Raw genomic sequence first — 15,149 nt, 5'->3', positions numbered from 1 at the left:
CAAATATATCAAAGTTTAAACTGGCATGTTGTACATCTTTTATCTGCTCATTTTGTGGAATATTTAACAACTGGAAAATGGCAAAGAATAAGAATATTTTTTCCACTCTGATTGGCTGCTGTTAGGCCTACAAATTTTAACTTGAATGTTCATTGCATTTTTCATAGACGCCTGTGAAAATAATTTCTATTCCCATGACTTTTTTGTTCTCTGGGAAATTATTTTTGATGATAAATACAGAAACAAGCATAAAAATCAAACATCTACAATAGTAGATGTTTGATTGGTAATGATAAAATAATGGTCAGTGCAAAGTAGCCTGCAAATTCTTTGGTGGGGGGGTGGTGAGGGACCTGAATAAAGGCTAGGGGGGCGCTGGCCCAAAAAAGGCTGAGAAACACTGCTCTGAGATATACCTTATCCTGCATGTCAATGCAATCTTCTGTCAGCACGTGGCAGAATTTCAGTGTTAAGTGTGATTTACTCTGAACTTTAACAGAGGACACACGCCCATTCACAGATTTTTTTTAGTAAATTTTTCTGGGGAATGTGACTCCAAATTATTTACGGAAAGCCAAGATATTTCAGGATGTTTTTGTAGATCACAACTAAAATTTTTAAAGAAAATGCAGCTTGAGAGACTTGGACTTCGGCAAAGACTGTTCCTCCAGTTTTCCATATTTCAGAAATTCACTCAAAATCAAGATGCCTAAATTTTTTCCGACCTTTTTCTTTCAGCCGCTACACTGCTGCTTCATTCTTGCTCATAGTGTGTGATCGAGATGGTGAGTAAGGAAAACACTCTTGTTAACTTGAGGAGTTATTAGTTTGAGACAGATTAGCTGTTAGCTTCAGGAGCTAATTACTTGAATCTGAGCTGTTAGCTTCAGTGAAGCCTTTAGTTTTAGGAGTTGTTAGTTGGACCCTGGGTAGCAGTTAGTTTAAAAGCCATTAGCTGGACTGTAAAAAGCAGCTATCCTGCCTAAGATGGTTAGCTGGTTACATGCAGTAACCGGCTTTTTTTGTATGTTATAAAGAAAGCAACTTTGCAAAGGCAGCAGTCTACTTCCTCTTTCTGCTGTGCCCACAGTTTCCTCTGTGGTATCTTTTAAAGACATTTTTCTTGTCTTAACGTATGAATTGAGTGTCGGTGTGCAGGTAAACACTGAATGAGGCAAAAGTTAGCGTAGAAACAGCTTGTTGAGGACCAGTTTTTAGCTGAAACCTCTATGTCAAAGCTAAAATCCTAATTTCTGTTTGTCAAAGTTTGACTCAGTTCCTCTAAGACTGCACTGCTTTCAAGCTTGATTTGAGTTTATGCCTGACAGACTCATAAAGCAGAGCTGACTGTAAAGGAGTAACACCTCAAGAATGTTGTTTCCATTTTGTCACAATGCAACCACAAACTTTAACCTAATTTACTGAGATTTTGTGTGATTGACCAATAAAGGGAAGTCAATGACTGTAAAGCGGCAGGACAATAATGCATATTTTTGAGTTGTCCTATTTAACACCACATATGGACGAGTCATAAATCCGTTTTTTGTGGGGATGAAAATATCTGAATATCTGTTCAGACTGCCATGAAAAAGTCATATATAGGTTGCATATGGGCAAAAAATCTGATTGATCACATTTGGTTGCTCTGTGAACGTAGCTTAACACAAAAGTTTTTTTTTATCCAGAAGGAATTTGGATGTAATTACAGAGAATTTTGAGAATCTAGAACCACTACAAGGGGTCCCATGTTGTCGTATTATGTGTGGAGAAATTGAGTTATCAGGCAGTAACCAAACCAACCAATCAACAAGAACAATGCGGAACACCACAACCTGGTAATGCTTTCTAATGTGTTGGCAAGCAATTCTGTCTACTGAGACTTCACTGACTGTTTTGATTGACTGTTGGATGTTTTGGTGCAGTAGGCCTGTTTTGGATCTGATAAAAGGTCATTTTCAGGTTTCAGAGGCATTCGACTCAACTGGCACATAAGGAGGACAGAGATAAAGAGCCCTCCAGGGTAAGATGCAGACAGTGAAGACCAGGCCAGCTTTACCTGTGGTCTGTCGCAACTCCTCGCACAAACTTATGTGGGGGAACTGCAGCATCTGCTTCCATTTCTTGCTTTTTCCTTTTCTGTTGCCGCCACCTCCTAAGAAGAAAAAACAAACAAAACATAAAAATGATTATTTTTTTAACTGAATACAATAAAGATGATGAAAATGGAGACAAAAAGTACACTTTCACTTCTAAGTTTCCCACCAGGCACTAGTATTTAGGTTAAAGTAAAGCATCATTGTAGCTCAGGCATTAAATCTGAAGTAATAGTAGCTTAAAAGTGATGATTATACTTCATTTCTCAATTTATATGCTTTACATAAGTCACAAAAATAATTGAATTCATTTTTATATATTTCCTCTAAATCTTTAAAATGAAAACATGACAATACAGATTAATGACATAAACACGTCTGACACCGATCTGCTATAATGACATTAAATGTGAATAACTGTCATGAACATACATACAGTTGAACTCAACATTTTTCATACCCTTTGTAGATGCAGACTTAGATTTAAAATGCATTTTGTAATTTATCAACATATTTGATAAAGTTTATGGTGATGACAAAGGTCATTGAATCTTAAAGACTTGAAGCTAGAAACATGCAAAGAGCTGGTAAGCCATTAGAAGAACTCTGATTGTTGAGAAAGGTATAAAGTATTTTTGATGATCTTTCATTTTTGTCACAATGTAAATTCAAACTTTTTTACTCACCCCAAAGCGTTGGAAAACTCCAAACATACACTGAACAGAAATACAGTGAATTTTGTGGTTTTTCTAACATAACTCCAAATTGTTCTCAGAAAACCTAAATATTTGATGATTTTTTTTCACAGTGTGGAAAGAAATGCAGTAAAAAAAACAGAAGCCACAGCAACAGAACACGACCAGGGATACTTTCAATGAAAAGAAAAACACAAAGACAGCAGATAAATTAATATTTACAATAACTCTGACAATTACTTCTTTCAAGAAAGAGACGAAGCTAAAAATAGACACACTGGGTCAGGGTACTTTCAACGACAAATACAAAAAGACAGTGCAGTGAACTCTCGCATATTCATGTTTCAATATTCACCGATTTTTCTGTGGAACACCAGTCCAAATTATTTTAGATAATTTTGTGGGGGATACCTAAAATATTTGAAAGAAAATGCAGCTTGAGAAGCTAAAATACCTAGCTACAATGCTACCTGACACTATTGCCTGTAGTTGCAAAGCAGCCAATCTAGGAGTGGCAATTATTTTCCTTAGTGCTGATTGGCTGAACCTCTAACGGCGATTAAGAAGATGTTAGCTTCAAAGATACAGTGAAAAAGGTTTCCACTGCATCAATGCATATTAAGGAATATTTGGTGCTTGAACTATTAAAACAAGCAGCAACATGCATTTTTAGACAGATCTCAAGTATTTGAGGATTTTGGCAATTTGCTGAATTGGTATTCCAAAATACACATTCAGTTTTTTGATATTTTAGAATAAAATTACAATTTTTATTCTAAAAAGCACATTTAAAATGTTTTGATATTTTCTAATTAGTTTTATTTTTATGCTAATGTCCTTTACTTTGTTTCTTGTGTTTGAACTATTACATTTTATAAAGTTGCATTTTAGATTTTGTGTGATATTTTAAAGTAGGCATTTGAACTTTTATTCCGAGATAAAAATAAATTAAAAAATGTACGTTTTGTATTTTTCTAATCTAATTTAGAACAAAAATGTTGACGATGACTCCCTCTTAATGCTGTTTGTCCTTAAGGAGGCAGGAAAGTTTTGAACAATTAATTTCCAAAGCACAACACTGTCATAACGATATGAATTCGTAGCTTTTTAAAAATAAAAATAAAAATCTCAATCTTTAATAAATGTTAGTTTTACAGAAAGAAGTGTTTTTTATCTTTTGGTTAATAGCTTTTAGGTCACAAGATCAATTGTTACTTTCAGGCTTCCGGTGCGTCTTAGCTTGTGACGAAGTTTAAACTGTGGTAGCCCTCCAGGAGATGAATGGCCTGAAACATGGTGGGAACCATAGAAGACAGAGGAAGTTCCTGTCCTTTCTGTGTTGATGTTCTGACTGTGACTCGTTTAACAGCGTTTCTGGCGCAAGTTCACTCACCACAAAGCAAGAAGCGGGACATGAGCTGACATGATGCTTGCTGTGCTACTTCAGTTTTCAGAGGGTTTCAAGTCTCTGCAGGCTCATTTTGTTTTGGTGAGATTAAAAGGAAGCAGCCAGGATTTCACATTTTAAGGCTCTTATAGTTTTATTCTGTCTTATTTTCAACTAAAATGCCAACTTTTCTTTTAAAGGGATAAAAAGAGCATAATCATCAATGTTCACAATTGTTTTGTTAACAGTATTACATATCAACCCTGTTCTGATAAATATTACAATTAAGTTTACATGTACATTGGGACTACACAGTAGATCTTTAAATTATCAACATGTTTTCAACCTCATGGAAAGAATATAAGAAGCTTGGGGAAGTACAACTTTCATTTTAAGTGTTGTTCTTTTTTCTGCAGCTTATGATGGACCTATAAATACCTAGTCTGACATTAAAATTGAAGAAACATTTTGATGAAACCAAAAACCCAAACTGCCATCCATGCAAGGGTAGTAGATTCATGTCTGCAGGGTTCAAGAGTTCACATGAAGACCCTTTCCCACATTATTGTCCCTCCAGTCTCCTTATAGCTTCAATTCTAACCACAACCCACAAAACTAACAGAAAATTGTTCCACTTTCTGGAGTGAGTTTTTAAGTTTTTCTGTTTCTACTAGAAGTTAGCTTACTGATTTCATTAGCTGCATTTCCATTGACCGTAAAATGATATTATTAGATAATAGTAAAACAAATACTTATTCATAGTACATGTCTTTGTTTCTACTGTCGTTTACAAATCTTTCTTGCTGTTCACACTTACTTTAGACCAAAAGTCATGGTCCAGAATCTTGTGTGCAAAGTATGTATTGATAGCATAAAGTTGTTTTGCAGCAGCAACTTCAAGGTGTGTTTATTTCAGAACTTCTCTGATGTGGAAAGAAATCAACGCAACGCTCCATGATTTGGGTATTCAAATACTACAAAGCAGCTGCTGTGCTTACGAAAATCAATTATTGTCATAGATACACTGCAAACAAGATGTTTGGTGCATGTGTCCAGGAAACAGAAGATAATATCCGTCACAGATAAGCTGATTGATGAATAATGCCTGCTGTGTGCTCAAGTGACAATGTAAATGAAGAAAAACGGGGGGCAAAGTCAGCCTGGCATGAAGACTGAGATCAGCCACAAACACAAAGTTTCACATAAGTTTCAAAAAATAATAATTAGAGGTGTAGCTGTCTGCTTGGTCAATATTATATCAATATTATTAAGTACAGGGACGATATGGCTAAACAATTACAACTCTCTGCAGGTTTAAGTTAACTCATGCACTCACTGCCTTTTGTGCCTTTGTGATGTTTCCCTGCTGCCACACTTTAATAAGTAGGTGACCAACCGACTTCTCGTTTTCATGCTGAGAAGGCATTGAAAACATAAAGACACACTTTATTTCAAACTCTTCTAACTAATTATAATAGATTCCTTCAATTTTAATTTGATTTATTAAGGTCAAGGTTATTTAATATAACATTTGCTGTGAAACGGCACTGTATAAATAAACTGACATGAGTTTAATTTGACAGATTTGTCCTTTTTTACTACCACTTGGTAGCAGAACACTTGTTTAACATCACATAGTCATATTGGTTTGATCTAAAATATATTATTTGTAGAAATTGCATACCTTAGAGATATAAATTGGCCTTCAAACTTTCCAGCTGATGACCACAAATGTTAAAACACAAAGAAGGAAATCAGAAGTTTCAAATAATTGCTATTTTTGTCAGGGACACCACGGACAAATACAAAATTTTGAGCTGGTATCAATGTTCGATATATTGCCATTATGTCAAATATTTACCAATATTACTTACCAATATATTTTCCTACACAAACGGCAATAGGATTGAAATAAACATTGATTATTAATATCAACCCAGTTTTACTTATCAGACCAATACTAATAAGTTAGGAAATGACTGATACTGATGTTGATGCTGATAGATTGTGCGCCTCTATTTTTTGTCTTCTTGTCCCACAGTGTTAATGATAACCAAAAAAATTGTACTAGCTATCAAGATGGCCATCTATGATCATAAAAGGATCATAAAGGAATAGAAAATACTGACATTTTGGCTCTAATCTTCTCCTAACATGTTTTGTTTTTCTCTTTTTCTTTGCTTGAAAAAAGTAACATCTTGCAGATGTAATAAAATATTAGTTTTAATGGTACAGCATTTAGTTAGTTAACCATGTAAGAGTATACACAGTGATCCCCCTATAAAAAAAGATTTTTCTGATTGTCCATCAAAAACAAAAAGCAGAAAACTATCAAACAGCAACAAGTGTTTGATAGCTATCAAAGTGTTGCAAATAGTTTTAGTTTAGACTCTAAATCTACACAAAGGGAGTTCTTTGAAGATGTTTTGTTTTGAGAGAAACTACAAGAGCTGCCAATAGCAGCCAATAGTGAATTGGTAAATGTTTAGGTAGAAGAGATTAGTATCTCATCTACGAATATACAATTACCCGAGACTCTCACAAATAGGCAGGGGTCCACTGTATATTACAAGGTACATAACACTTTATCTGAGTGATGTTTTTATTTTGTATGTAAAATAGTTTTTTTTACAAATTGTGTTCAAGTCTGAAGAATGGGAGCATATTTCCAAAATGTCTCTGCCAATTTCCTGTCTGATCTGCTGCATATGGAGGCTACTAGTGCCAAAAAATCAATAAAAAAATAAATTAAATAAATGCTCTTTGCCCTACTTTATGTTGCACTGTTTTTTTTTTCTTAAATAGCTATAACTTCATATGGATGAAAATAGTATTAAAATTTTGACTTTACTGTAAAACAAATAAAACCTCATTCAGAGCTCAACTAGAAGACAGTCATGTTTGCACACTCTACTGCACTTTAGGGAGATTTGACAGGAAACTCAAAGTTATATAGGCGCAGTAGACAATCTGGGTAAAAGTAAACATCATTTTGTTGTATAAACCTTACATTTAGAGAAGAAACTATGCCGGATTTAAAAGGTTATGCTCAGTCTTTTTTCTTTTTTTTTACCTTTATCCAAGAAAGTTGTTTCGTTGAGATAAAAGACCTCATTTACAAGAGACCTGTTTTCATAAAATAAAACAAAAATAAATTAACAAAAATAAAATAAAATGTAAAAATTACAAAAAAAACAAAGAAAAATGTAAGAAAAGTGTTAAAATAAACTGCTACAAAAAAGAAGTTAAGACCTAATATATTTCTAATCTTAAGTTTCCTACACCAGACAAAAATGCATAACTTTTTCTTTATTATATGGTTATTTAGTAAATTTTATTTAGCTGTACTAATGACCAAACTTGGTTTTTGGATTGAAAGTTGTTGACCTCTGGTCTTTGAGGAAAATATTTACATATTTTTGAGTCCTATGGTTGATTTTGTAAACAACCTTAGGCCTTTTCTACATTTTTCTTTATATTGTTCAATTATAGTTACACCCTGTAAGAAAAAACAGTTTCGCCCTGGACTTACCCCATCAGAATAAGAGATCTTTATTACATATTCCCATTTCTAACATGTGACTATACTTTTATTTTAAACAAAAATGGCTCTTTTTTTCTTTTTACCAAAACTAAAATACTTGAAGATTGTGCTTAACTGTCAAATCAATCAATCAATCAAATTTTATTTGTATAGCACATTTCAGCAGCAAGGCATTTCAAAGTGCTTTACATAATTAAAATAAAAACAGAAATAATCAGTGAGAAAGAGAGAGATTTAAAAAAATAAAAAAAATAAAAAAAAAACATCTGCAGCCATTATCTAAGCTTTTAAGTGTTTTCTTGCCCCGATATTGAAAGCTTTCACAGCCAGAGAGCAGAAATGTGAGTAACCAGAAATCATGAAGCATGATACGAACCCTGAAGGCGTTGATGTTTTCAGTTGTGGCTTCATATGTGCCTTCCTGTGAGCCGTCGCAACAGAGGTTTCCTTTGTGTCTGTGGTCTCAGTTCAACGTGATACATTATCTAAAAAATTGCTGGCAGTAGGGAGCTTTTTTTTTTTTTTAAGTCAATCTCATTTAAGAGGATGTGGTCGGCAGCATGGTAGACAGTAGAAAGTACAACACTGTCAAGAACTCTCCAGTCTATAACCTTTTGAGTCCAACAAATACAAATGTGTTTTTGGTGTCTAATAATAACTTTCTTTTGGCTGAAATGGGAACCCCGTAACTTTCTCTAAATACTTCCTCCATCTGTTTGTTTGGGCAAAAGCCTCCAGGAAATGAATATTATTTTATGCAGAGATGGCAAAAATGCAATAATCATAACTCCCTTGTACGATTTCACAATGAAAAAAGATGGTGAGTGTTCAAAAGGTGTAAACAAGAAGGTGGCTCGTTTGGAAATAGTAAGAAACAGGAGGTATAACTCACATGCATTTTAGAAAACTCAAAACGTTTTGAACATTTGTGGTTGTTCTGGGTCAAATCAGTTACTCATAGCCCCATTTCGTACCCAGGCAGTACCATTTTGTTCCTTCTTCCTTCCATTTTGTACCTCAGTAAATTTATGTTATTGGTACATTTTGGAAATAGACTATTCCTCACCTATAGTTTACGCCCTGTACCCTATTATTTTCTCCCCAGATACAACCAAAATAGCTCTAAGTGGCCTCTTCTTGCTAAGTTTTATTTATTTAATCAAATTTTCTACTTTCTATGAGTAGATAGTAGAATGTCACTTAAATCACAATTTATCAGGTACAAAATGGCGAAATTGCCATCAAACGTCCTAAAACGTTCTGTATGGAATATAAAAACAACGTTTCATGCATCTTTGAGATGTTATTCAGGTGAAGTATATGCATTCTTATCAAAATGAATAAAAAGCCATGCAAACAATGTGTCTAAGACATGAAAAGTCAAAGGTTTTTGGTCCTCCTTGCTTTCCATAGACTCTGTGGTTGGTATGAATTGATGCATAGTCAGTTCGAAACTTCCGGTGACAGAATGCTACATTTCATACCAGCAAAGTTAGATGCAGAACTGTCATTTCATGCCATTGTTGTTTCGGCAAAGTAGTGAAATGACCAACATCTGGTACAAAGGGTCTATGTGAGCAACACATTGAAAACATGTAATGACAAGTTTTGAGTTGACCTGGCTTTCCATAGTCCACCATTTGGGTACAAATTGATGCCGGTAGGAAACATCCTGAGACAAATATCTATTCAACTTACTTGGTTGAATACCAAAAAAGTCAGGTGTCTTTGTGTCTGTGGAGATGAAAAACTCTGAACAAACATAATGATCAGCAACCTTTAGGCAAGTGAAAAAATGGTTCTTTCATTGGCATCTGAACAGTCAATATTTACAGTTCTATAGTGACAAATGATGTTTTTACAAAGTTTGAAGCCAACTTTTTTGCGCTTGCAGCTGTGCAGACTGACCAGATGGCAGGCTAATTCATTAGAAAGAGTTTTATAAACCTGAAAATTTTACTTTATGACAAAAAAACATTTATTCCAAATGGCTCTGCTATTTTTTGTCAGTGAAGTGACATCATCAGTCCAGCAGAAATCAGTCATGTCTCAATTGCTGACTGGTCGTTATAAAATAGAGACCAGTCAGTGGATAAATACAGTGGTTACCATATATTTATGGATTTTTCTGCACAGAGTAAATGCAAATTATTGGCAGAAAATGTGTCTTTTTTTATTTTTTTAGAAGAGGACATCTAAAATATTCAATAGAAAACGCTATTAGATTGTAGCGGTTGGAGGATGTCTCTTTTGACTTTGTTAAAAGACTACGAGCCATTTCTAGACTTATGCATTTGTTTTGTTTGTAGTTACCCAGAATGTAGTAAACTTCCTGCTTTTGCAGCGGCATCCACACATGCAGTCAAACTGCACCAAAGTTCACTTCAACCAAACTCGGACCTATGTTTTTTATTCGGGCCAGAATTAACTTCTTTGGTCCGTGTCAAACTTTGATTGTGCATTCACACCTCTCCAAATGAACTGGACTTTCTAGGCAAACAAACTGGAGTTTGATTAAATCAGCTAAACAGGGTTGGTGTGAATGCAACCTAAACCTATAGCTGAAAGAACAGCTTAACTGGATCATCAAGAGCTTCAAGGTGAAAAAGGCGTCAGGATGTGCAACAGTATCCAGCAAACTGTAGAACATTCTTCTGCCAAATCAGGTTGCTACCACTGCAAACATCAGTGGTGCATCTGTAAACAAACTGAGACAACAACCTTTGGACAAGAAAAGTGTCAAACACTGACAACGTCTTCAGGATTCAAAAAAATGGAGCTCAGAAGACAGGTGAAAAGTTATTGTCTCTGATGAATCCTCCTTCTGACTATGTTCAGAGAATAGATGGGCGCTACCATGATGACTCAGGTGTGGAGCTGCCTTAGCTTCCTGCCCCAAAACACTGCTATGAATATAGATTTAGATTGAATCATCCTCCAGAGACAATTTCTTCCAACAATCCAGGGACGATTTGATAAAAATTGCTATATTTTTAGCATAATTGAGCACAAGGTGAAGATCTTAACAAAGTGGCACAAAGATGAGAACAATGTCTGGAAGAGAGGAAACAAAAGGCACTGGGTAGTTTTCAGGCCAGACAAACTCTGACTTTCAGCCTCATTAAATAGAACAGAAGCTCTGTTTTTGCCTCCCATTTTGCCCTTTGTGTTTGCGTGCTTCATCCTACCGCTGAGCCCATTTTCATTTTTCCGTGTCACACAAGAAACATTCCCACATTTGCAATCTGCTGCTGTAAAGAACCAAATCTTTGCAACAGTTTTCTTCCTATCTCTGTACTTCCTGTGTGGTTTCTGCATTATCCAAGAAGGTCAACGGTGCAAAAAAACAAAACAAACAGCTGATTAAACGAGCAGTGTTTAAATTTCATAAGTAAGGATGAATGGAGTCATTTTGAAATTAGATTAAGCAACAGTTATTGACTTTTGCCCTCGACGATGGCATCGCAGAACCCTAAAAAGAAGTATTTGCATTTTATTTGCATTTAGTGTTTGTTTGGTTCCTTGTTGTGAGGTCTATAATATTTAACACCTTATAAAAACACCATATTTATAAGGTGTTTTTATAAGTCGGTCATATAGTGGTGGAAAGGAGGTAACTGACAGTATACTCCATTTTATGAGACCAATCCACTGAGTTTTTTGTCATACATTTTAGTGAGCACTAACTGTGTTTATGACTGAAATACAGGATTTGAAACAAAAATGTATTTATTTAATTTTAATAAAAACTGTTTTGTTTTGTTTTTTCAGAAAAACTAAGTAAAAACTAAGTAAAACATTTTTTCTTGACCCTTCAGGATGAATTACAAGCAAAACCTGCTCCTGTCATCTGTGTTTTCTTTCTTGCAGAAAATACCCCTGAGCCAGAGCTTCTACTTAGCTTTGTTTTTTTTAAAAACATTTATAGAGATATTGTTGGTACTAAATTCATATTCTTTTGTTGTTGTTGTTGTTGTTGTTGTTTGTCATTGAAAGTAACCTTGGCCCAGTCCTTCTCCTTAGTTTTGTTTATTATAAAAACATTTATAGATCTTTTGCTGGTACTAAATTACCGTATTTTCTGCACTATAAGGCACACCTAAAACCTTCAATTTCCTCAAAAGCCGACAGTGCGCCTTATAATCCGGTGCGCCTTATAGTGCGGAAAATACGGTAGCATATTCTCGTTTAGTTTTGGTGATAGAAAGCATCTCTGCCCCAGTGCTTTTCTTTAGAAGTTAAAAAAATGATGGAGCCTATGAGTGCTAAATTAGTATATTCTATTTTTAATTCAAATAGAAAGTACCACTGGCCAGTGCGTACCTTTACTTCTCTTTCTTAAATAGTTATGAAGCTATTGCTGGTACAATTTTTGTATATTTTTTTTTTGCTTTTGGCATAGGAGGTACCCATAGTTCAGTGCTTCTCTTTAATTGTCTCTTTCTTTTAAAAAACATGGAAGGAGATATTATTGTTACTAAATTAGTGAATCTTTGTTTTTTTGTCATAGGAAGTACCCCTAGCCCCGTGTTTCTCTTTTTAGCAACTTGTTCTTGAAAGAAGTTGTGAAAGTTATCCATCGTTCAGGGTTTGTGTGTTTGCTGCATCTCCTTTCTAAAGGGAGCCATTGATGAAGCCATTAGGGTTTTTCCCTCTTTCTTTTTAGAAAGTGCTCTGGACCAGTTGTATTTATCTGTCCATCCTAGTTGATTTTCCACAGTTATGTTAATTTATTATCTTCAATGATTTTATATCTTTCTTCAAATGTAAGATGTTCACAAGGAAAAACAGCTTAAAAATGAAACTAAACACTTATATCGTCATGGAGACACTCTGAAAACACCTAAATCAGAAAACGTTTCAACTCAACACTCGAGTCGGCTGGTCCTGAGCATCCATTACTGGGAGAAATGGAGAGAAAAAGGATTGCATCAAGAGGAAATTACACGCTAACAGAGTTACAGGAAAGTATTTAAAGGTCACAAACAATGTTTTCTTCATAATGTTGGCCACATTATTATAAAATTTTCTTAACTCAAGTAGCTAGAAAATAAATCACTCTATGAGCAAAGATAACAGAAATGTCCAAACAACAAAGACACTCCAGAGTTGGAAAGACCAGATTTGAAATTGCTGAACAGTTGTTGGTCCAGCGGAAATACTCTAGGATCAACCTGAACTGCAACTGAATAATGTCTTAAAGGAAAAGGAATCAAACAAAGACCTGAACAATGGATTGTGCTCTGAATCCCAGTTTTTTATCTGATAGATCCATGGAAATCACCCTGCTAGAGCTGAAATCCTATTAGTTTGGAGAACTTATTCAGGTTCTGACCAAAACAGTTACAATGAAGAACAATGCAGCTGAAGCGCTTAATTCACAGAACAGTTTGATTCTGCTTTAGAGATCAGCTGTTCTGGTGTCTCAAGCTGAACTCTTCATGACAACAATGACTTCATTCATCTTTAAAATCAGACGATTCACCCTTTAATAGACTAAAGCATGCTAATATATGGGAGTAGATTCTACAAGCTGAACAACTTGCCTTCACATCACAAACTGCACTCACACTCAAGAGGTCTGGTGAAACTCAGGGATGCTTAAAGGAGGTCAGAGGTCACAGGGACCAATATTCTGTTTAAAGAATTAAACAGACACTGACTGTGTTGCTCATTTTCCTCTATCCAACCTAGAGACTGCATTGTAATAAATTAGAAAATCACTAAAAAGTTTATTTAACTAATATAGATTCTTCAGACACATGATAATGTTTTGAGAGTTTATTTCTATTAATTGTGAAGCACTGCTAATGAAAACCTGAAATTAAGCTTCTCAGAAAACTGAGAATAATATTACATAAAACCAGTAAAAAATAATAGATTAATACGCATTTGTCCAGACAGCAAACATTAACAACCCACCCATAGAAAGTCAGCAACAAAATTTCTGAAGTTCACATTGCTGTTTATAAGCATATTGAAAGTTGAGTGGAAGGAAAATTTCAGAGATGTATGACTGGAAAACCATTATCTATCTTCAGTTTATTTACCATTTAATGGTCCAGGGGCTTTGAACGCCTGAACAACAACAAAGTCAATTTCTCCTCAGCCCAGATAAGTAATCTCTGATGTGTTCTGTTCAGGATTTGTTTAACACATGGGATGCAATAGCTGTGTCCCATGTAATGGATTTGTCTGTGTGTGGTAGTTCTCTGAGCATTGACAGTAGCCACAGTCCAAATCTTGTAAAATCTTATTAAGTTTGAATGAAAACCTTTTACCTTCCACTCAACTTCTCATTAATATATTTAATAGAGCAATAAGCTTCTGAGGGTTACTCTTCTTCTGTAAGTTCTCAATGAACTTTTCCTTTTTCCCCAGAACTGAATAATGTCTTTAAGGAAAATACATTTCTTGTGAAAATTCAAATTCTCTATAGTCAACAAGCTGGCCAGACACTATGACCAGCTACAGAGTTCACTTATACTTCAGTCCAACTCTGATCTAAAACACAAATACAATAAATTGCACCGCTCGTGGTGACAGGATGTTGGAGGAGCTCTGTTACATTAGCTCTGATTTCCTCTAATTTTGGATGATGTACCCCTATAAGGATATTTGCTCCTTTTTACTTTTGGACAGTTGAAATAATGTGTAAACATGGCAACATGGAGTTGTTTTCACAACTGGGAGAAGCTAATTAGCGTCTCCAAACCTGAACTGAGAAGCAGCAAAAGCAGATTAGATGGATTAGCGGTGCCAGCAGCTGACGGCGTCATTAAGGACATGTTACTATGAAATTTTGTCTCTGCTGCACAGAAATACATCTGATGAGCTGTTGCTCTTTGTCAGAGGCTGTTGCTTCACCCTCTGACTGAAGCAACAGTCTTCAGTCAGAGGCCTCTACAGATTTGTTGACTGACTGCTACTGGAAATCCATTCTGCCCACAGTACTACACAGTACTACCATCCACAATGATTAATTTTTTTCATCTCAAAACTTTTTATAATTTTTTGAATTGAAAATCATTTTTCTGTTTCTAAGTTAAAGAAATCCACCAGGATCTATCAAATATGAGAGTCTAATTTTTTTAATTGAATCACTGAACTTTTTACATGGTTTTCAAATCCATCTGTAAAAAGGGTCGCCTTGCGTTTAAACCAAATGTGCGCACAAAGCGAAAAGGCGCAGCTCCACTCTCTGCCTCAACATCCTGTTTCGCAAACTAGAGACGATGCTGCAACGTGAGGGAGAAAAAAGAAAAAGAACATTTGCGCCGCTGCAGATTCAATCCACAGCTGCAGCTTCTTCCGGACTTATCCGCAGCATTTACTGCAACTACTTTGTGTTTAGTACTCGGTTATTGACAGATTCCTGAAGCACAACCCCCTCAGTATATCTGGCAGTAAAAACAAGTCATATCCTCTTC

General features: G+C 35.2%; 1 protein-coding gene across 1 annotated transcript in view; it reads right to left on the bottom strand.

Annotated features, from left to right (window-relative positions):
- The window catches only part of grk6 (G protein-coupled receptor kinase 6), a 78,689-nt gene that overhangs the window by 62,960 nt on the left and 580 nt on the right, over positions 1 to 15,149 (bottom strand). The window contains exon 2 of the mRNA XM_008428433.2: positions 2,057 to 2,152. Coding sequence (XP_008426655.1) covers positions 2,057 to 2,152 — 96 coding nt within the window. The remainder of the gene's footprint in view (positions 1 to 2,056; positions 2,153 to 15,149) is intronic.

Source organism: Poecilia reticulata, chromosome 14 (genome assembly GCF_904066995.2).
Source record: "Poecilia reticulata chromosome 14, P_reticulata-male-v2, whole genome shotgun sequence".
Lineage (NCBI taxonomy): Eukaryota > Metazoa > Chordata > Actinopteri > Cyprinodontiformes > Poeciliidae > Poecilia > Poecilia reticulata.
Note: the sequence above shows the minus strand (reverse complement) of the source record. Positions and strands in the feature narration are given on the sequence as shown.